The 23,613-nt window shown below is 36.5% G+C and overlaps 1 protein-coding gene across 1 annotated transcript; it reads left to right on the top strand.

Annotated features, from left to right (window-relative positions):
* Positions 1 to 202: 202 nt before the first annotated feature.
* CISD1 (CDGSH iron sulfur domain 1) lies at positions 203 to 18,568 on the top strand. The gene is given in 3 exon segments (NM_001252025.1): positions 203 to 356; positions 7,848 to 8,053; positions 18,282 to 18,568. Coding segments are annotated over 3 exon segments (327 nt in total). The 5' UTR covers positions 203 to 325; the 3' UTR covers positions 18,372 to 18,568.
* The last annotated feature ends 5,045 nt before the right edge of the window (positions 18,569 to 23,613 follow it).

A 23,613-nucleotide genomic window follows, 5' to 3' on the forward strand; every position in this document is an offset into this window, starting at 1 on the left:
CCCAGGGCCCTGCCCCTCGGCTTCAGGGCCCCGCCCCTCGGCGTTGCGCAAACTCTGTTGCTACCTAAGTCTTTTCCTCCTCCCCACCTCCCGTAGCTGTCAAAATCCGGAGTCCAGACTTCCTTAAGGCCCAGGACAGCTCCACGCATGCTCAGCACCTACCAGGGTCGAGCTCACACACGTGCTTACGACCCGCCGCGGCGCCTGCGCAGTAGCAGCGCGGAGTCGGTGCTTTAGTACGCCGCTGGCACCTTTACTCTCGCCGGCCGCGCGAACCCGTTTGAGCTCGGTATCCTAGTGCGCACGCCTTGCAAGCGACGGCGCCATGAGTCTGACTTCCAGTTCCAGCGTACGAGGTGAAGTGGGGCCTGGGAGCGGGTGAGGCTGGTGAGGCTCAGCGGTTGCCGCGCCCGCAGTTCGACTGGGTTGTTTTACCACTGCCCTACGCGCCCGCCGGTCCTATAACCTTGAGATGCAGAAGGGCAAGCGCTGGGCCCGGCTGCGGGCCGGACGGCGAAAGGGGGCGAGGTCAGGGATGGATTGATGGTTTGGGGCCATGTCGGACCAGAGTCCACGTTTACCCCAGCTAGCCAAACCCTAACACCTAATGACCGCGCCGCTAGCTTTTCTTGTTCTCCCCTAAGACGCTTTCATGTCCTTAAGTCACATAGCCTGGAAAAGAAGGAAAGGTGGGAGAAAACAACAGCAAACCTGTTTGCCCTTCTCATGTTTCAGTCAGCGTCGGACCACAACGTCGATTTCCTGCAATCCTGAAGCATTGCGTGACTAATCACATCTTAGTTTTGCAGATTTTTTTTTTTAAGGGATGAAACGCAATCCGAGGTTTTCAGTTTTCCCGGTTTTTTATTATTCCTCTGGCATCTGACACTCGGTGGCAGTAGTCCAGGATAAAGGATTGAAAACCGCGTTCGTTGAACCTTCAGCTTTCTGAGTCTTCTTTCCCCTGTGTTAGTACCTAGCGTTTGGAAACAGTATTTCGCAGAAACTCCCGTTATAATAAAATTAAGAGACTTTATAAGCAGTCATTTAATGTGGAGTTTCACTTTATAACAATTCTTGGTGATGTTATAATTGTTAATATAATACTGTGTACCAGACACACAATATATGTGATCTTTGCCCCTCTATAAAACGCCACTTCGCAAGGTTTTGAGTAAAGGCAAAGAGACTGTCTAGAGGTTAATTAAAAATACGTTCAGTAAATATTGAACATCTGTAGTGCCAGGTAATAAAAAGTCCCTACTAACTTGAGCCCTAATTTTTTAATAGGTAGTTTCCAAAAATTGGAGAGTCCCACTTCTGTTGACAAAATTTACCTGGCTAAGGGTGATGTTCCATGACATTTCGAAGTTACTAATGATATAGAGATTATTATTTGCAAAAATTATATTAAAGGATACTCATCTTGAGACTTTTTTTAATAGAGGCAGCTTGGTGCATTTAAAATAGGGTGTGATTTTTGTTTTTGTTTTTTAAAAAACTATATTCTCTTGGGATTAAGACTTGTGAAATGAGATGTGCATGTGACTTGTGCCGCTGATATTTTTAATTTTACAGGAAGACTGCACATGTTTGAGGTGGACCAAAAGATTCCACGTGTGTGTTTAAAATACGGGATCATTTTGTGTACATGAACACTAAACTCTATTTAGGTTGCATATTATTGAAATGTGAAACAGGTGAACCCCTTAGGACTTACCACTATCTGCAGGCTAGTCTGCAGGATTTCTTTTTTAGACAAGACAAGGTTTTTTGTTTTGTTTTGTTTTTCAAGTCTAACCATAGGGGAATTCAAAGGCAACTTTCCCAATCATTTTCCATTGCCTAAGGAATAGGAAATCACTGAAGCAGGTTATTGGCTTCAACTGGAAGTATTCAACTTTGTTAGGAGGAGTGATTATTTTTTGAGACAGAGTCTCACTCAGTGGCCCAAGCTGGAGTGCAGTGTTGTGATCATAGCTCACTGCAACCTTGAACTTCTGGGCCCAAGCCATCCTTTCTCCTTGGTCCCCTGGCTTCCCAAAGTGCTGAGATTACATATGTGAGACACCACACCTTGCCATGACTACTTTTTTATTTCACCAAAAAGCATGCAAATTGTCATGAGGACTGTAGGGAGAGGCCCAAAGCCTTTGTAAATCTCTTCTACCAACACTTTCCTCCTCAGTATAGTAGTAGGTAGGCAAGGTAGGGAAAGAGAATGTCGAGGGGATTTAACTTTTAATGTTTAGATCACACACAAGTTTGGTTCTCTTCTCAAACTTTAAACCAAATTTATTCCTACAGATTGAAAATCAATTTAGATCTTTTAATTGGGGGAAAGATATCATGTCTCTTCTCAATTAAATGAATTTGTAATTATAAAGGGTTTAGAATGATATGTGACAGTGGTAAGCACTATATAAATATATGTTAAATATAAAGTGTGTACGTGTATGCAGAACTCTTGTTCATCATCAGAAGAAAAATAAAAGGTAGTTTATAAAAAAAAATTTAACGGGAATCAGGCCAGGACTGGAATCAGGCAGAGGCAGTGAGAATGAATGATTGGAGCTGAAATACTCTTAAGATCCTGATCATTGAGATAGCTCTTGATACCAGTATGGTCGATAAGACCATTAGTTTATTATATTTTCTAGTAGTAAGTGGCCTTCACTGCCTACTCGTCCAGTCTCTTATGATTCCTCCTCATATCCAAATAGATGACCTTTCTGAACATCATCCTGCTCCTTGATAACTCTAGCACTCATTGATCACTCTCACCCTTAACCCTTTCTCTTCTATTTGCAAGGAAGATGTTAACTCTTAGGCTGTTCTCTCTCCATGTCCTCCAGATGCCGTTTTCTTTTGCTTAAGTCTTTGCCTCAGTGATACCTGTTGTTCGTAAATATTTAGCGCCTCATAAAGATTTTCTTCAGCCTTAAGTCACTCATAATTCACCCTCATCTTTAAAAAAAAAAAAAAAAGCCAACTATACCAGGTAATTTTGAAAGGCCTTCCTTAACCTGCCTTCCCCTGAAATCACTTTTTTTTTTTTTTACTTTACCCTCAAGTTGCAACATAGGGATTTGTCTGTTCATCTTGTACTTCATTATCTATCCCAAACCCTGATCATTACAACGCTTGTAACCAAAATTACATTTCATAAATTCTTATTCTCTTTTATATTCTTGTGTATTTTATTGAAACTAATTTTCTAATTCATTTAACCACAACATAGGAAAATATTGTTTTGGTTCACTAAATTCACCAAGTCATTTAAAGTCACTATTTAAGGGTTTTTGTCTGAAAAGAAAGGTATGGATCATGCTGAAAATAAAAGGGATAGCTCCTATAAGTTATAAACAATAAATGAAAAATAAGAGGGCTGGGCGCGGTGGCTCACGCCTGTAATCTCAGCACTTTGGGAGGCCAAGGCGGGCAGATCATGAGGTCAGGAGTTCGAGACCAGCCTGGACAACATGGTGAAACCCCCGTCTCTACTAAAAATACAAAAAATTAGCCAGGCATGGTGGCGCGCACCTGTAGTCCCAGCTACTTGGGAGGCTGAGGCACGAGAATTGCTTGAACCCAGGAGGCAGAGGTTGCGGTGAGCTGAGATTGCGCCACTGCACTCCAGCCTGGGCAACAGTGCGAGACTCCATCTCAAAAAAAAGAAAGAAAAATAAGGGGGGAGTTTGGAGCTATAGATTGGCCAAATTGATGGTTGTTAGAGCTAATTGAGGGTAAATGGGGTTCATTATAGTATTCCCTGTGTGTGTCTGAAATGGTCCATAATAAAGTTTTTTTAAAACATAGCTTCTTATATATACCTGAAGTTTTTTGTTTGTTTGTTTGTTTTTAATATATGTATCGGAGTAAATTCCACACCCTGATACAGCAGGTTAAGAAGAAGGTAAAGATAAGTCATTTAGTATAAGAGCAATGCAGTGTAAGGATAGAAAAATTGCACATAGGAATTGCAAATTTAAATTAGTCATCCATTATTTCTTTTGACTCAACCAACATTATTGAATATCACTTATATGCCAGGCCTTGAGAAAAAAAAAATTACCGGGCACGGCCTGCCAGCCTATGGGAGATCTAAGGGAGGGAAGGGTTTAAGCACAGCTCCCCTCCCCCTCTCCTGATAGAAGAGGAGAAACATTATGATTCTATGGCAGTTGATGGTGGGCTGGAGAGGGCAGTTTAGAGCAGAAAAGGGGCTAAGGTAAAAGAAGCCGAGAGAGATTTCTAAGTTAAAGCAAAATAATGCTCACAGTAAAAGAAAAAAAAAGCCGAAGATTGGGTTATATACAAGGCTGATGAGTTTGGGAACAAGTCCACGTTTTCTCTCTCTCTGAATAATTTTAAAGAGAAAACCAAAGATTATACAATAGTACTCCAATGGAAGAATAAGCAAATGGGAGGATTATTTAGAAATTATTGGAAATGTTACCTTTCTCTACATTTGTGATCTTTAATGGTATTTGTGTAGATATAAAGCATGATTACACAAGGTCTGGTAGGGTGGGGTTTGACCTAACTACAGGAATTAACTGTCCTTGAGAAATGTCTATAGAAAAGAAAAGCGAGGGCTGGTCATGGTGGCTCATGCCTGTAATCCCAGCACTTTGGGAGGCCGAGGCAGGCGAATCACCTGAGGTCAGGAGTTCAAGACCGGCCTGGCCAACATGGTGAAACCCCATCTCTACTAAAAATACAAAAATTAGCCAGGTGTGGTGGTGGGCGCCTGTAATCCCAGCTACTTGGGAGGCTGAGGCAGGAGAATTGCTTGAACCCAGGAGCAGAGGTTGCAGTGAGCTGAGATTGTGCCATTGCACTCCAGCCTGGGCGACAGAGCAAGACTCCATCTCAAGAAAAAAGAAAAAAGAATTGGGTCTCAGTAAAGTTCCTTGTTGCTTCTGAGATTATGACAATTCTTAATAGGCATATACCCATTTATCAAGGATTATTGGATGTTGCTATTTTTATTTGTTCAATTTCTCAGGTCTTCAGTTCATTCTTTATCCTAATTGTTGATTTTTGGACCTGTCATCATTTTTATCTATCTCTGTATAGTTTCCTTTTCCTTTAGAGTTGCCAGTGGCATCCACAGCTTTTTGCCAGAAAAGACTGATGATTCAGGCTACACTCATGAAGTGATAAAATAACAACTTTTTTTTTTTTTTTTTTTTTTACTTCTGGGAACTGTTGCATTTGTCCCTAATGAGATTACAGAATTAGAATTTGGGAAGGGAAAAAAAAAAAAAAAAAGAAATGGAAATTGTTTTCTCAAGACCTTAGAGCAAATACAAAGCTATTTTCCTCGAACACATGGTACTGTGACATTGGCATAGGGTCATAAGTGGCCCTTGCTAGGGGTTAGGGGGTAGAGCACAAAGTGTGTGTTTTGATTCCCCATGGGGTAGCTAGTCTTGGGTATCTGGACTCAGTTTCCATTTCTTTCAATGATGCCTTTGGTGTTACCCCTTTTCCATGTCAGTTATTCTGTCCTCTCTCCCACCATCACAAAATCCAAGGGAGGTAAAGCTTAAAAAAAAAAGTGACCTGTGGGTGCAGTTGGCAAATTACATGAGAAAAAAGAATGCAAGAAGAATGGGATTTAATGACTAGGAGAGATTATTTTCACTTATCATGATGAGTTTCATGTAGAAATTCCTATAGTATTCTCTTTTTAGGTCATGAAACAAATTAACCAATACTAACCAATTGTAGTTCTTTGGATCTCAGGACTGTTTGCAATATGCAGGTGCCATCAAACAAATATGTTGTGAAGTACTTTATAATTCACCTAAAAAGTAAAGTGTAACTAAAATCGACAGCATTAAGGAAGTTGTGTTATTTTAGTCTTTTGGGATATTGCCCCCTTTAAGTTTGTACTAAGGATGATGTTCAGCAAATGTTGTGGTGCATATACTATGCAAAGCAGCGTTTTTGCCCATTTTGTGATAGGTACATTAGCTATTCAGAGTGGCTTTCCATTAGCTAAGAAGTGGATTGCTACAGCTCCTGGCATAGGAAATGTTTTCTCAAGAAAGTTCCATGGTAAATAACATTAGAAAGGAAGATCATGAATCTAGCCAGAAGTCATAGCAAAATTGTAGACCTGCTTGGAATAACCACAGGGTAATACCATGAAGCAGCACTAAAGTTGGAGATAAATCTACACATAATGTGTACCTACTTAAAAAATGTCTTCTGATGAGGCCAAAGGTTTGAAGCTGTCAGGTGATATATTAACTTGTCTTCTCAGTCATGCAGGACCTGGGAAAGACGAAACGTTAATGTTTATTAGGGAATTATAGCAAGAAAGAATGATAATGCTATGGGAAGGAAAACAGTATAAATTAATTTGTTAACAAAAATACTACCGTGGTTGAAAATAAAATCCAAGGAACACGTTAATTAGAAAGTGAGGATAAACCGGAAGAGGCAGAAATTATGCTCTCTTACGAGATGAGCAAAATGCAGGAATAAGTTAGATAAAGTCTAAATTATTAAATAAACTAGAAAAGAAGACCAAGATACAAGAGACTGAGAATGATCCTTTATATTACAGTTTTAGAAGATTAAGCTCCAGTTTTATGTAAGGTACTATTAGGTATGGTGAAATAAGAAATTTGACTCAATAGTGCAAGTAAACTATACAACTAATTATTCATTATGTGTTTTTATTTGGCCTTGGAATTTTTTTTTGTACTTGTCTGTCTAGGGTTTTATTTGATAGTCTGGGAACTTATTTCAAACACTGAAGATCTGACTCAGGAAGTGCTGGGAAGGAGTCCAGTGTGTTTATCCTGACCCCTGTTCAACTTCTTCCTGCAGCCCACTCCATGCTGGGAATAGACAACTCTCCTCTGAGGCTGAGGCTAACCAGATTATGCAGAACTTTCTTCTCTCCAACATTGCCTGGAGCTGGGGTAGTTGTTAAGTCCTTGGGTTTCTAAAGACTTGAAAAGCTGCTTGAAAAGAATAACTAGATGGCTTGTTAGTCAGTTTTTTTATTATTAGAAAGCAGAATAATGCCATTAAATTTAAAATAAATTTTATAGAAAATTAAAATATATTTAGAATTTATTAAATGAGAATATAACTATACTTATATAATCATGTTTTCTACAAAATATGAAGTTAGTACATTCCGATTTTTATTTTAATGAGAAAACACTTTGAAATTTTAAAAAAAGGACTTTTGAATGAAGAATGACTTTGAAACCTGGAATCCTGCTACATATATTCCTTTGAAAATTAACATTAAGGGTGGTTTTCTTTTGTTTATCTGTTTCTTTGGGTATCATTTCTCTTACAGCTTTCTGTGATAGTTGCAATTGAGTTTTGGTAAATTAAATAATTTAAAAATCACTAAGGGATCTTACTATTTAAATAAACTCAAAGGAGTCATTTTGTTAACTTAACAAAATGTTATTTGTAATCTGAATTTTTATGTTTCGGGGCTTTTTTTTTTTTAAGCAATAGTTACCTGCAAGTTCACATGTTATTTAAAATTTACTTATAAACACTTTTTAAATGATTATTGAGCTTTGGGTTTTTTTTACTCCAGTTCTAAAATAATAATTTTAAGTTTCTTCTACTTAATGTAGCTATCATCACTCAGTAGAAAATACACAATTGCTTCAATAAGGGCCAGGGAAAGTCATAACAAAGGACTATTATACCAGTGTTTTCTGATCATTTTGTTAACATTAAAAACCTTGGACTATTAGGATGCTTAATACTCAAAAACTGGATTTTCTGACATGCATGTGATATTATTGGTGTATATTTTGGTTTTGATAATTATTTGTTTTCCTTCCCTGCTCTAGTTGAATGGATCGCAGCAGTTACCATTGCTGCTGGGACAGCTGCAATTGGTTATCTAGCTTACAAAAGATTTTATGTTAAAGATCATCGAAATAAAGCTATGATAAACCTTCACATCCAGAAAGACAACCCCAAGATAGTACATGCTTTTGACATGGAGGATTTGGGAGATAAAGCTGTGTACTGCCGTTGTTGGAGGTCCAAAAAGGTGAGGAAAGCAATTCCTTCATACACTACCATTTTTAATGTTATATTTCTTTTTAAATTATTCTGTCAGACTTGTTCACCAGATATTGTTATGATATCCCTTTTTTGTTGTTGTTGAGACAGAGTCTTGCTCTGTCATCCAGGCTGGAGTGCAGTGGTGTGATCTCAGCTCACTGCAACCTCCACCTCCCGGTTCAAGTGATTCTTGTGCCTCAGCCACCGAGTAGCTGGGATTACAGGTGTGAGCCACCACGTGTGACCTGTTATAATATCACTTTTTCTTTCTTTTTTTTTTTAATGAATCCTATTCTTCTTTGCCTTCCATATGCTCTTAAAGGAATATATTTTCTAAAATATCTAACCAGTATGCAGTAGAATTACGTTGTACCCTCATCGAGTTCAGGCAGATTTAACCGTATTCTTGGCCAAAGAAAAGAAGAAAATCCCTTTAATTTGCTCTTAGGATTTCTTAGCTTCCACTGTCCCAGAAAGTGAAGTGTACAGCCTAATCACAAAGAGAAGCAGAAGAAGTAAAAATTTTTTTTGAGCTTTCAAGCACCAGATACTAAGACAAGTGTTAGAAATTTGAAAAGAAACTTCTTTAAAATCACCCGTAAAAACTTATCTGGTAAATGTCCTATACCTTCTTTCAGCTGCAACTCCTCTAGTTAAATATCTAACAATATAGGATCCTAAAATCTTATTTCTTATATGAGAATTGTATTTTATCAAGTCCCTTTTGGAGGTGTCATCTATGAAACCTGCAGGTTTTAGACATGATGGCAGCTAGTGATCCACAGTTGATAAAATACTGTCTCGAGCATCTCAAAAGGATTTGTACACCGAATGACTTCAGGATTTCTGGTGTGTTGTGAGAAATACGGTATAAACACTCTACTACCACTCTTGGCATTCAAATAAAATGGATTTCAGCAGGGCGTGGTGTCTCACACCTGTAATCCCAGCACTTTGGGTGGTTGAGGCAGATCACTTCAGCCCATTAGTTCAAGAGCAGCCTGGGCAACATAGTGAGACCATCTGTTGAAAAAAAAAATAGCCAGGCATGGTGGCATGCACCTGTAGTCCCAGCTATTCAGGAAGCTGAAGCAGGAAGATCACTTGAGCCCAGGAGGTTGAGGCTGCAGTTAGCTGTGATTGCATCACGCTGTGATTGCATCACACTGCGTTCCAGCGACAGAATGAGACCCTGTCTCAAAAAATAAAATAAAATACAATGAAAAAAATAATGTTAAAGGGCCCCCAAAAAAACCAATAAAAATGATGTATCTGTTTTTGAAAGCACGTTATGTTGGGGATCTCTTCCCATAGTAGAGGGTCATTTTCGCAAATAACTTGTCACAAATATGGAAGAAGCCACATACTAGGTACCGGTTGAGCATCTCTAATCCAAAAATTTGAAATCTGAAATGCTCAAAAATTTGAAATATTTTGAACACTGACATGACACCACAAGTGGAAAATTCCATACCTGACCTCATGTGACAGTTCACCGGCTGAAGTCAAAACACAGACGCAGAGGACACAGTTAAGTCAGTGACCCAAAGGGAAAAAAAGGCCCCCCCAGCTGCTGATGTAGGTATTCTGGTGGTGCTATTATGCTGCTTAATTTCCCAGAGCACTTTTTTTGTTAACTGAATTAATGGTATGTTATGTTTTTTACTGTTAAGTACTGACATGTGAATACATGCAAGAAAATGATTGCTTATCAGTAGCATATAAATTCATAGTCGGGAATGATGGTGATTCAAGATAACCACAGATAGTCCACATGTGTGACTAAGATGGTGACACCTTTGCTTTCTGATGGTTCATTGTATACAAACTGTTTCATTCACAAAACTATGTAAAATATTGTATAAAATTACTTTCAGGCTACGTGTATAAGGTATATATAAAACATAAGTAAATTTTGTGTTTAGGCTTGGATCCCATCCCCAAGATAACCTCATTATGTATATGCAGACATTTCAAAAGTTGAAAAAAATCTGAAATCCAAAACATTTTGGATTTCAGATTTTCTTTTCATTTTTATGAAAAGTCCCAAGCATTTCTTTTCATTTTTTATGACCAAGTATTTCAGATAAGGATTACTCAACCCATACTAGAAAGCATATTTCACTCCTTTCTCCCAATAAATCCAGTGATAAAGTACTTAGATTATGCCATTTTGTTCAAAAACTCCTTGATGAATATATTGAATATAAACCAGAAATTAATAGGCTCATTACAACAAATTATGAAGAGCACTATTCATTTGGAATTTGAAATTGTTGATAAGTATTAGTGGGGTTACTAGAAAATAATAAAGTAATCTAGAAATTGTGGAATTTCTAAGTTGGAGTTTTATAGTTCCTTAGTGATCTTCAATAGTTCATTTACTATCTACTATATATGCATGCGTGAGAAACATTAAAGAGTAAAACAGCAGATGTCACAGATGTATATAGTACATGCAGTGTAAGTGGTCTAAATAAATGGAAGCTAAAAGGAAGAAATTACACCATGAGGCTGGGTGCAGTGGCTCACACCTGTAATGCTAATACTTTGAGAAGCCAGGGCAGGAGGATCACTTGAGGCCAGGAGTTCAGTACCAGCCTGGGCAACATGGTGAGACCCAGTCTCTGTTTTTTGTTTGTTTTTGTTTTTTCTTAATTAAAAAAACATCACATCTTCTGGGAAAGCATAGTCATATACTTGGGAGTTAAATTGCTCTGAGAAAAATTGGTAGCATTTGAATAAACTGCATATATTGGAGACTCTCAAAATCTGCAAGAAAGGACTTGTGAACAAAGGTGAAATGAATAAAGAATCTAGTCTGGTTCTTGTACTGCCCTTCCCCAAGGAATAAATCTAAACTGAGGAGAATCTTGAGGACCAGTGTGAGGAGTCTGTGACTCCAGACATGGGGAGCTCCTTGACAGGGGTTTCAAACATAGAGTTATGATACTTTTACCGGGGTGCTAGCTATGGAAATGGAGACAAATGATCAGAGAGATAAAAGATTTCGGGGAAAGGATCAGCCAAATGCACTGACTTCTGTGTGAAAGACTAGGGGAGAAAAACTAAAGCTCATTGAAGGATCTAAGCATGTAAGATTAGAAGAGCGTTATGCCATTAACAGAAATAAGAGATTCGAGGTGAAAGGCAAATTTTCCAGGACAGCAATAAGGAGTTCTGTTTCAGAGAGCGAATTTGAGATGATAGTTGAATGGAAATGCACAGCAGACAACATGAAATGTGAGACATCGGGGTTGGAGATAGAGATCAGCAAAACTGATGAGTCAAGTGTAGGAATGCAACTGATCTTTGATATGGATAAAAATCAAGGGCTAAATATGAAATCTTGGGGAATTTTCTGCATTTTGGAAGGGGGACAAGAGCCATTTAAGGAGATGGAATGGGCCAGAGAGGTTAGAATAAAACTAAAAATATCATAGCTTCAAAGTAGAAGAGGGAAAAGTTTCAAAGATCTGGTACTGAACATTGGCCTGTGCAAAGACAGCTACATGAATAGACAAGACTATTAGATTAAGCAATTGCCATTTTGGTGTCATTTCAACGGAGTAATTAGAATAGAAGCTATGTCCATGTGAGTTAAAGTGCAAATTAACTAATAAACGACAGAAGTCTATGTCATATTTTCCATAGATGCAACAGTGAATGGAAAGAAAAGTAACATAACTGCTTGAGTGAACACTACAGCTTGGCTTTGAGATCAAGTAAAGGGTGTTTGCTTTGATTGGATTTTCCCAGAGGGCAAAGAATCCAATAAACTAAATATGGACTTTCATGAACTAAGATCTCAAATATTTCAGGAAGAATCACCAATGGACACAAACTAGTGGTGTAAATGTTTATTAGACTTTATAATTCAAAACATTCCAGGATTATTCTTTCATTTTACAATTTAGAGTTTCCAGATGGTTAGGCCAGGGACTGCCATTTCCTGTAGGTGGACTGAGAGAGGACTAAGAGAGGGAATGAGACCAGTCATTTTATTTCCAGTTTTCTCATGCCTTTTTTTCCCCCTCTGGCTTATCTTTTATGCCATTTAGTGATCCTCTTTGTGTCTTGAATTTGTCAGTTCTGAATTTTCATTGCATCTTGGGCACTTATTCCTGCATTAATCAATTAACAGTTTGCTTTGAATATTACCCAAGTTAACAAATGTTGTTATTCTTCAGACACTTTTGGAAACTCACCACATTCCTGTGGTTCTAAGGTTATCACACAGGTGCCAAGTCACACACTTAAACGCCAGTTCACAAAGACTAATTAATACCTTTGATTAAGTGGCTACATTGAGTTTATAGTCAGTAATTTTTCCCTCATACAAACCAGTTGTATTTATAACAAAATTTAAACATCATTTTACCAGTGGAAAAAATGTTATATGCGATACAAATTTCAAATCTAATTCATTCTTAAGGTGCAGTCACTAGTAACCTGTTGTGTGTCTGTAACATTTTGAGCAGGTTTCCTAACCCTAATGAATCAGATTTCTTAGTAATGTGCAGAAATTACATTTTTTAAAAACATATCCCTCCCTTTTGTCCAGTGCTTCTCTTGCCAGCATTGGTATGTCAGCTGATGTTTCAGAAATTGGCTTAGCTTTTTTTTTTTTTCTTTTTCTTGAGACAGAGTCTCACTCTGTCACCCAGGCTGGAGTACAGTGGCGTGATCTCAGCTCACTGCAACCTCCACCTTCTGGGTTCAAGCAATTCTCGTGTTTCAACCTCCTGAGTAGCCGTGATTACAGGCATGCACAACCATGCCCGGCTAATTTTTGTATTCTTAGTAGAGACAGGGTTTCACCATGTTGGCCAGGCTGGTCTTGAACTCCTGACCTCAAGTGATCCACCCGCCTTGGCCTCCCAGAGTGCTGGGATTGCAGGTGTCATCCACTGTGTCCGGCCCAGAAATTGGTTTATTTTATAGTACAGGCTTCCCTCGGTGTCCATGGATTGGTTCCAGGACCTCCCATGGATACCAAAATCTGAGAATGCTCAAGCCCCTGATTTAAAATGACAGTATTTGCCTATAAGCTATGCACATAATCCTGTATACTTTAAATTATTACATCATCTCTCGATTACAAATAATACCTAATACAGTGTGAATGCTATGTAAATAGTTGTTATACTGTATTGTTTAGAGAATAATGACAAGGAAAAAAGTGTACATGCTCAGTACCCATACAATTATTTTAGCGAGTATTTTCTATCAGCAGTTGGCTGCATCCATGGATGTGGAACCCACAGATACAGATGGGGCCAATTGTATTTCACAAAAGGGCTATCCATATTTGAAGTGAGAATGAAAGGAGCCAGTATAGAGGAAATGATTAAAGTGACTACAGGGAAAGATACCATTTGAGTCAGCGGTATCTTGACAAAGGGTGGAAGGAAATGAGAGTAACAGCACAGATGTGAAACTCAGCCTTAAAAAGGAAGAGATAGTCTTACTTTCGAAACAAGAAGATGAAAGGACTCTGATGTAAGAGGGAAGGGTATGGGATGTAGTATTGCTAGGTTCCTTTCCCTGCAACTTCAGGTTGGTTACATCACTTGCTGAGTTGTATGACGGCCACCTAGGAGGCAGTTCAAACAAGGACAGCAAAAGAATACAGACTAAGAAGAAAGAGAGGAAAGTCTTACCAGTTAACATCAGGAGCTGAACTGAAATTGAAATGAAATGCAACTGGACATATTTAGACTCATTTTCTTTCATTTACAGTGTAAGATTTGAGTTGTGATACTTTTGTCGTTGGTAGTAGGCTTGATCCTGGATGTTTTTTTTTGGCGAGGGGGTGTTGGGGGAAAAAGAGAAATCCTCCATCCTGTTAATGGCTTAGAAGTGCGTTTTACTGAGTCTTTCTTCATAAAAACGATATTCTGAATGTTGGTGACATTCCTTGGCCAATCCACATAAAGACAGTCTTATAAAAATCTTAATTTATCTTTGTACATTTTCATATTATAGCTACTGTCTTAGGTTTATTGAAATAGGTACATAAGAATGGTATAAAATGTCATAATCTCTAGGTTAGTCTCAAAAATCTCATTACTTCGTTTTCGTTCTCAACCAAAACAACCATATTTTTCTGGACAGTTTATGGTAATGAGCCAAAATGGTGCCAGGCAACTTCCTTGGGACAGAGAATCAAAACTCTAATACAAAGTACGAAGTTAAGAGAAGGAAGATAGTCTTTAAAAGAAAATTGTTTCAGGTGGAAGAGATAAGTCAAAGAGGAGCATTTATTAAAACAGAGGCATAACTTGAGATGTGGGGCCATTAAAAAGAAATGTTGTGTTTTTATGAAGATCCATATAGCATTGCTAGCTTTCCAGGTGGAGAGCAAGGACCTCCATTGTTTTTTCTACTAAAGCTTTATTCCAACTTCTTCTAACCCTTTCTTCCCCCACTTTTAAAGATATTTGGGATTTGTAGTGTTCAAATTGGGTTAACAAACATAAAAGGATGTTTTCTGGACATAAAGGAAATTTGATTTACAGACTTTTTCCAGGATTTGTTAATAAACAAACACTGACATCTTAGAATAAATTAAGTATCAATACTACATGAACTGAATTTAATATTCTTTGTGTGTTTTTTTCATAATTTAAAACAATTTAACAAATTTCAAAATGTTTAATGAAAGAGTTAATAAAATTCTCATATTTTTGTACATTATTTAATGTAAAAATTACTGTACTTCCTACATTGTATTTGAAAGTATATAATGCCAGACACAGTCGCTTAGGCCTGTAATTCCAACACTTTGAGAATGTAACGGCCAATGTAGTGAAACCTTGTCTCCACAAAAAAATGTAGAAATTAGTTGAGTGTGATGGCATGCACCTATCTAGCTACTCAGGAGGCTGAGATGGAAGGATCCCTTGAGCCTGGGTGATTGAGGCTTCAGTAAACTGCGATTGCACCACTGTGCAATCTAATTTAATCTCTTAAAAAAAAAAAACTGTATACCCACCACATATTATCTTTCTCCTGCATAGATCAGAAATAAAGCAAGACACATAAGGCAGTAATTCCTAGGGTTAAGTGATATAAAAAGTACCATTAAAAAATATGTCTGCACAAAATTATTTTTAACACCTGGTTTGCATTATAAAGGCATAAAAGCTTTATACACTTTAATCGCATGAAAGTTTATTAACAAATAACCAGGATAAACTACTCATTGCTTTTTAAAGAAATATTTATTTGTTTGCTTTTAAGAATATGAAGAAACAGGCTAATTTCAGTTTTTAGGCAGAATTGGGTGATGAGAAAAAACGTATTCTCACTTTTGATATATGACTTTCTTAATATTTTGTAAGATTTTCTTTGTATATTTTTCTATAGATTTCTCTCCTATTCCGTATATGGAGGAAAATAATTTGAGAAAATGTTAGTTTCTAATATTTTCAACATAAGATTAAAAAGATAAAAGTTAAACATGCCATTTCAGTAAGTTATTTAGAAATATTTCATTTTTCAGAAATGTAGCCTGCATGGATTTAATTTACAGTGAAGTGTTTTGTGTGTGCTATTTATAAAAAGAGTCTTTACAATGTAAACTTTTATGCTCACTGTAAAATCATCTGTGTTTGTTTATTAAACATATGTCACTTTGAAATGCTGTACTTTGCTGTGGGATACATTTTAGTTTAATTTTTATCGCCTCTTTCCTCATCCATGCCAAGAAAAAACTGAAAGCTTAACTTTATGTTTTTGCATCAAGGCTTGTTTCTAATATGAATATACTGTGTACCACATCTTATTGACCTCAAAAAAAGAAATAATATAAACTTTACATATATTACATTTACACTGCCCTCTATGACAGGATAGAATTTGTATCTGGAAATATAAGATATGCCAATACCTTGAGTTTTTCTGTAATTTTTAGCTAATTTAGTGCCTCTTGCAATTATTTACAGATAGATTAAAATTTGATTACTTTAACCTCAAGTAGCCTTTTGGATATCAAAGTTTAAGATTAAATACCATCATTGTCAAGTTTCACTGATCTGTTATGCTCCCTTCACTGCACGTAATGAGGTACTTGTTACTCATAAGGCTAAGAATCCTCTTACTTTACCCTTCTAAATAGGCTTCTTCAAAGCAACAGTGTACCTTAGACTAAACAGTAAAACTCTAGATTCTAGAGTGTAGATACATTCAAAACACCAAGATTAATGTAAAGATGCTAGCTCTTGTCATTTGACATGAAATAGAAATAAAAGATACAAATATAGAGAAACAAAAAAATTACTGATAATTATTCCTTCTAAGTGTAAAATCCTGAAGAGTTACGTGAAATATTATTAAATTCCTATTTTTTCATTTTACAATAGAGGATATACTTGTTAAAAATGATTTTATATAGCAAGAATGTTCAGATATGAAAATAACTTAATTATAATAGTGATTAAAAATATGACAGAAATAATCTTACCAGAATATACATGAGATCTGAGGATGAAAACTACAAAAGAAATTAAAACTTGGCAAAAAACATTCTCAAGCTTATCTGGAGGAATAAAGTGATAAAGTTTAATAAAGTTAACAGGCCGGGCGCGGTGGCTCACGCCTGTAATCCCAGCACTTTGGGAGGCCGAGGCGGGCGGATCACGAGGTCGGGAGATCGAGACCATCCTGGCTAACACGGTGAAACCCCATCTCTACTAAAAATACAAAAAATTAGCCGGGTGCGGTGGCGGGCGCCTGTAGTCCCAGCTACTCAGGAGGCTGAGGCAGGAGAATGGCGTGAACCCGGGAGGCGGAGCTTGCAGTGAGCCGAGATCGCGCCACTGCATTCCAGCCTGGGCGACAGAGCAAGACTCCGTTTCAAAAAAAAAAAAAGGTAAAAAAAAGAAACAATGAAGGAAAACTAGCCCTACAAAACACTGAAATGTTTAAAATGCAAATATCCCAGCGTAGTAGGCCGATCAACATAACATAGAACCTATAAATAGGTGCTTTTACATGTAGAATTTATTTTGATGAAGTTACGAATAAAGGTAATAATGTGGGAAGCAATAGCCTACAGTAATGCTGAAGCAACAGGATCTTAGAACAGCGTTTGCAAAGTGTGCTCTACAGAAAACTATGATAATAGAAATCAAAATTTAAAGTGTCCATAGTCCAGTCACCTTGAGAAACTCTGGGATAAAATTGTGTTTTTTATAGCAAAATTAAAATAATGTGTGCTGTGATTCAAATGGGCTATATGATATGTTTTTTTAACACAGAATGAAACCAAATCAGAGTGTCTTGCAGGATTCAGCTTCTTTGGACCACACTCTGCAAAACACTATGTTAGAAATTTAGTTTTGTCCCTTTCCCTCCCACTGGACACCAAAACATCAGTTATATCTAAAATGTGAATTCATGAAAATGAATGGAAATTTGTATTTGTCACATTTCTAGAAGAAAGCTGTCTCCATGAATGATGTTAAAAAGGGAGATATTGGCATATTTGTATGAAAGTGTAGAAATTGAGAATATGAAAAAATAAGCAAAATGAAAAGATTTGGGAAAGACTGCTGCAAAAATAACAAAGGAATAATATGCAGTTGATTTTTTTTTTTTTTTTTTTTTTTTATGTTTTTTGAGACCAAGGCTGGAGTGCAGTGGCGCAATCTCGGCTCACCGCAACTTCCGCTCCCAGGTTCAAGCCTCAGCTTCCTGAGTAGCTGGGATTATGGGCACTCGCCACCATGCCTGGCTAATTTTTGTATTTTTAGTAGAGACAGGGTTTCACCATGTTGGCCAGGCTGGTCTTGAACTCTTGACCTCAAATGATCCACCCACCTCAACCTCCCAAGGTGTTGAGATTACAGGCATGAGCCATCGCGCCTGGCCGCAAATTGATTTTAAATAAATGAACTTAAACTCTTAGAAGTAAATAGGCAATGGACATGTTCACTAGAAAGGAATGTAACTAATATATAAACATAAAAAAGGCCTTCAACACTCATCACAATCACACTGAAATTCAATAAATGATGTGTGTATTATGCACAAGTCAATTTCTTCATCTTACTAAGTAGCATATGTAGTTTACATATGCTGTTTAAGAAAGCCTATATAAGATAGCCAAGAAAATCTTTGTTATATGAATTAAGCATCACCTTCCACTCTGCCGAGCATAATACTGATTTTGAGATTAGATGTTTCACATTCATTCTTTCTCTTCCTAGTTCCCATTCTGTGATGGGGCTCACACAAAACATAACGAAGAGACTGGAGACAATGTGGGCCCTCTGATCATCAAGAAAAAAGAAACTTAAATGGACACTTTTGATGCTGCAAATCAGCTTGTCGTGAAGTTACCTGATTGTTTAATTAGAATGACTACCACCTCTGTCTGATTCACCTTCGCTGGATTCTAAATGTGGTATATTGCAAACTGCAGCTTTCACATTCATGGCATTTGTCTTGTTGAAACATCGTGGTGCACATTTGTTTAAACAAAAAAAAAAAAAAAGGAAAAACCAACCTCATGGCCTGTGGGTTATTTTGGTCTTGTAAGGATCCATTTGTTTAAAATACTGACATATAGAGTTGTACCTTATATAGAATATAGTTGTATCTTGAAGTCAACATATTAAATTATTCTCAAAATTATGTATTTGCAGATTGTACTTTTAAGTTTCAAAGAAAAATTACCGTCTTTTCATATTGACCTGGAAACTAAATAGGATGTGATTCAGCTACATTAATTTCTTAATACAATCTAGGAAAGACCTGTTGTAGCCTTGATTTTCTTGACATTGGTAATGACACTGAGAAAATATGGCTTCTGTTTTTCACCGTTTTCAATCAAAATGATTGATAAATGTTATTCTGCTTAATTTCATAAGTCAGGTCAATAATAAAGGGGTGGTAACTTCCTCATATTTATCTTCACAGATATTTAATGAAGATGGATCCATTAAAGGAGCCAATAGTGAAAATTTAGTTAAAGGTGATATTAGATTTAAATTAGTCATGAAGAATGTCTTAAAATCTAATGTTCCAGAATTCTGGCCCAAGGAATGGTAAGCACTTGAACTGAGGATTTTGAAGGAATTGGAACACATAATGTCAAGTCTTTTGATCACTAAGCCACATATCCTGACAGAAATAGTAGTCACAAGATTAGATCAAAGGCGTGGGAAGATTTTTTTTTTCCCACTCTAGCTAATCAAGCACATGGCTTTTAAATTGTATGATCTTTTTCTTAAAAGCAAAAATTTGAAGACAAGTATTTGTTTATGTAATATTCTTCAAAGACTCTGAGCAGAAACATTGCATTCATTGTTGATTCAGAAAAAAGAAAATATAAAAACTGAAAATAATTAGCAATAAAAGATTTAAGACAAATAGTTCATAAATATTTTTAAAGAGATTAGGTTTTTGAATTTCATAGGTTAGAAGGAAAATCGTGGCAAAATTTATAGAAAATTGGGCAAACAATTGAAATTGATAAAGCAGGTAAACATCATCATTTATTTTAGTATACATGAATTCTCAGTAGTAGTCAATCACAAATTTCTACTTGCTAAAATCCATTTACCTTGACAAGAATCAAACCTGACAGCAGCATATCCTATGTAATATATGATCATGGCTATTTTTAAATATGTAGTTTTGTGTATTACTGTAGATAAAAGTTGGTAACAAAATTGTACAGTGGTTTTAAGAAGCCCATGTAACTAACTTGGACATGTCTTTAAGTCACATATTCATCATAAAAATCTAAAATCCTACAAACTGATTCTATTAGATTCTTAGGGTAAATTTTTTCTTTGCCCGCCTCCTTCTTTTTAAGATAAGTATGCATATCAGCAAAACAGAGCAATCATGCTTTTAAAGATGAACTGTTTTAAAGAAAAATAAATGCATCAACTCCCAATGTTTCTGATAAAGGGACATCCTTCTAACTTAACAGACTATTCTTTATCTTAAATTTGAAATTATATTGTTAGTCATGCATTTTTGTAATGTCAGGGGGAACCTGGTACCAGTTCTCAAAACTATAGGATTATATGAGTGTGTGTATACATATGGCAAAATTATAAATGACCACCTTACTGTGAAATATAGATCTTGAGCATTTTGAAAGGCCAAAATAATTAGGTAAATGTATTTTCAAGGTCATGTTAAAATGTTTACATGCTTTTGAACTAGCATTCATTTATGATTAAAACCCTTTTCAGGTTATTTGACCTAAAAACCAAAGTGAGTGTGGTTAGGTTAATATGAGATTTTTTTACACAAAAATCATTGTGTGCAATTACTGTTCTAGCTAAGCACCTTAATGCTTCTAAGTGCTTTTCATTTCGTTGAGGCAAGACAAGTGGGGCTTTCATCTTTTTTTACTCTATGTCATTTATATTCTAGTTATTTCTGAAGAGTGTACTAGGTTGAGAAGTTTCTAATGTGAAAAATCTTGTTCATCTGTTCATGCAACAGACATTTATTAGGCATCTGTAGACCATATAATTGAGACAGAGAAACATTTTGGAGAATTAGAAGCTCACACTATTTATGGCATAGGTTATATAATTATGATAATTTATGATTTACTTTCTTGACAAAAACAGCTACAACCATGTATACCTACTATTTCTCCTACAAAGTAGGTGAGATTTTTTTGATTTTACATTAGTTAGGGAGGTTTTTGATTTGGTTTTGCTTTAAGATAGGCATTGACTATAGCTTCTGATTAGCAACACACAGTATTTTGTGCTTGGGTATCTGTGAGGGTGTGTAATTCTAGTTGTCAGAAGCTGTGCTTTTTCTCCTTGATTTTAATACTAGCTGACCTCAGGCAAAGCCACTCACCTCTCAGCCTTTTAAATTGTGAAGTGAATGGACTAAATAGCATTTTAGGCAATTGTTCCCAGATTCTAGGCCAACAGTAAATATTCAGCTCTCCTCAAAGGAAAAATATAAGTAATGCTGATAGAAAGCTCAAATTTGATTTTTTTATTATGATTATTTCAGCTCTTATGGTATTTAAGTGTCTTTTATGAAATGTTGATTGTAGTAGCTTGGCAAAATAGTAAGGTGGCAGCCCAATGTTGATCCCTACTTTTTTTTTTCACTGCTCCATGGAATTTAAAAGTCTGGGAACCACTAAGCCAACATCCTATCTAAAGTTCTGAGACTTATTAAGGTATTAAAGTAACAGTTTTATTTTGAGATTTAGCTTGTGTTATATGGAATTTTTCATTAGCACAATGTGTTGAGGTGAGACTTCATGGAAAGTTACTGTAAAAAACAAAAAAAAGTCCTTACTTCCATTCAGTTTACCATCATGGATCCAAACTAAGGGTAAAGCCAATACATCCTAATATGTGCCCAACCCATAACTTTAAATGATTAAATGAAACACACAACAGGGAGATCTATTGTTAATGTGTTAACCAAAATTGCCAGGAATTGCCCTAAAGGGGAAAAATTGTTTAATCAGTAAATCAGTGAGGAAATACAAGATTATAAATTAGAAGTGTTGCTATGGTGTTAGCTCTTATATCCCTGAACAACAAAAAAGACAGTTCAACCCCAAGCATGGAACAGAAAAATGCTGAGCTTAGAATGTTGTCAGCTAGATATTGTGTAAAATAGATGTTCTCTTTAATACCTGTATCTCTGTGGATAATGTATTTCTAGTTCTTCCAACCTGTCCCTTACAAATAACCAGAAGTCGATTCATGTTAATATTTTGTTCTTTAATTGTGACATTGTTTTCATTTGTAAATATGCAGCATTATGTAGATTCCCAGCTTTTTCATTTAAAATAATTTCGAGCATTGCCCACCTGCCTGAATGCTCATTACTGGGAGGTAAATAATTTTTCTGCTGGTGATACTGCCTGCCAACAATTTCATAAGCAGTGGTTTATCTAACTCATTATACAAGATCGACATGAGATACAGACGAGAGATTATGTCTCTTATGGCTTTATCATCAATTAAACTTAGCAAAGTCTGTTAAATTTATTTCAGTCTCCCAGCTGTGAAAAGTAGAGTTCCACTTATGTCATCCATATCTGCACAGTAATCTTTTTTTTAATCCTAAACTTTCTTAACAGGTTTCTTCTCCTTATTCTAGACAATAATGCTATGTGTTTTCCTTGAATACCATGATTTTAAACTTTTAAAATGTCTCAGCCTTCATCTTTCCAATGCAGTTTACCCTGTAGCCTTCACATGAACCTTCTATATCTTTTCACTTTCACATCCCTCCCAGCAAAGAACATTTTGATCATTAGTTAAAGCAACCTCACCGCTTTCTCTTTTAAAACTGTTTCTCTTAGAATCCACAGGGAAGCTGCATCTAGCACAGAAGCTAGTATGATTGGCTTTCCATTGCTAGTTACTGCTTTCAGCCTGACCCTGGATGCCACCTAGTGTTGAGTCTCTGATAATGAAAATATGAAACCATAAATTACATTTCATAATTTAACAATGCCATCTAGTATATCCATTTGGTATATGTCCCTGAACTTGCAGTACCTTTGTACTCCAAAAAGTTTGGTCACTTGCAGCAGTTTACATTTCTGTGACTCCCTTATGCTTTTGGCATCTGGTTTGGAAAATAATTATAATGTTCAAGCACTCACCTTTTTTAATCCCTGAGAAAGAAAATAATTTTTAAAATTTTGATTATTACAGTAGTCTCAGTACCCAGAACAGTTACAAGTACATAGCAGATGTTCAATAAATACTTGTTTAATAAATAGATTTGAATGCACGATTTTTAAAGGATACAAAGGTAACTGCCAAGAAGTCAATATTTTGTCTTGTTCTGCCCCCAAACCTGATTACCTTTTTTTTTTCATATTTGTTTACATCATGTATTCTAAATTTTTGAACATGCCTTTTAGGAAAATGTACTGAATAGCTCTTATTCTGACAAGATTGGCTATAAAGTAGTCTACCTTATCAGCACTTCTGTGGCTAAACTTGTGGTATAAAAACCAACCAACCAACAAAACTGCTGTCCAAGTCAGCTTGTTTTAAACCAGTGTGCACATGGTGTATCATACATAACTGGGGAGAGATGTGGTACTTGTTTATTTCAAATCTGGCCAGTGCTCTGGGAGAAAGCTGCTATAAAGACAACTAAAGTTTCTAGTGTTTGTCAGCCTGGAAGTCCTGGTGATTGCCCTTGGGGCAATGTGGGGACAACAATCATGGAATTCTAAGTCAGACTTAAAATCAGATCCCTGATCTGCCCCCTCATTATTTGAGATCTTGAAGAAATTATTCTCTCTAATGGTTAATTTTATGTTGCAATTTGACAGGGCTACAAGGTGCCCAGATATTTGTTCAGACATTCTTCTGGGTGTTTCTGTGAGTGGTTTTGGATGAGATTAACATTTAAATCAGTAGACAAAGTAAAGCAGATTACTGTCCCTAACATGGGTGGGCCTCATTCAATCCTTTAAAGGCTTCAATAAAGCAAAAATGTTGTCCTTCTCCAGGAAGAGAGAATTCTTCCTGCTTGACTACTTTGAACTGAAATAAGGAATCTTCCTGG

This window comes from Pan troglodytes, chromosome 8, assembly GCF_028858775.2.
Source record: "Pan troglodytes isolate AG18354 chromosome 8, NHGRI_mPanTro3-v2.0_pri, whole genome shotgun sequence".
NCBI lineage: Eukaryota > Metazoa > Chordata > Mammalia > Primates > Hominidae > Pan > Pan troglodytes.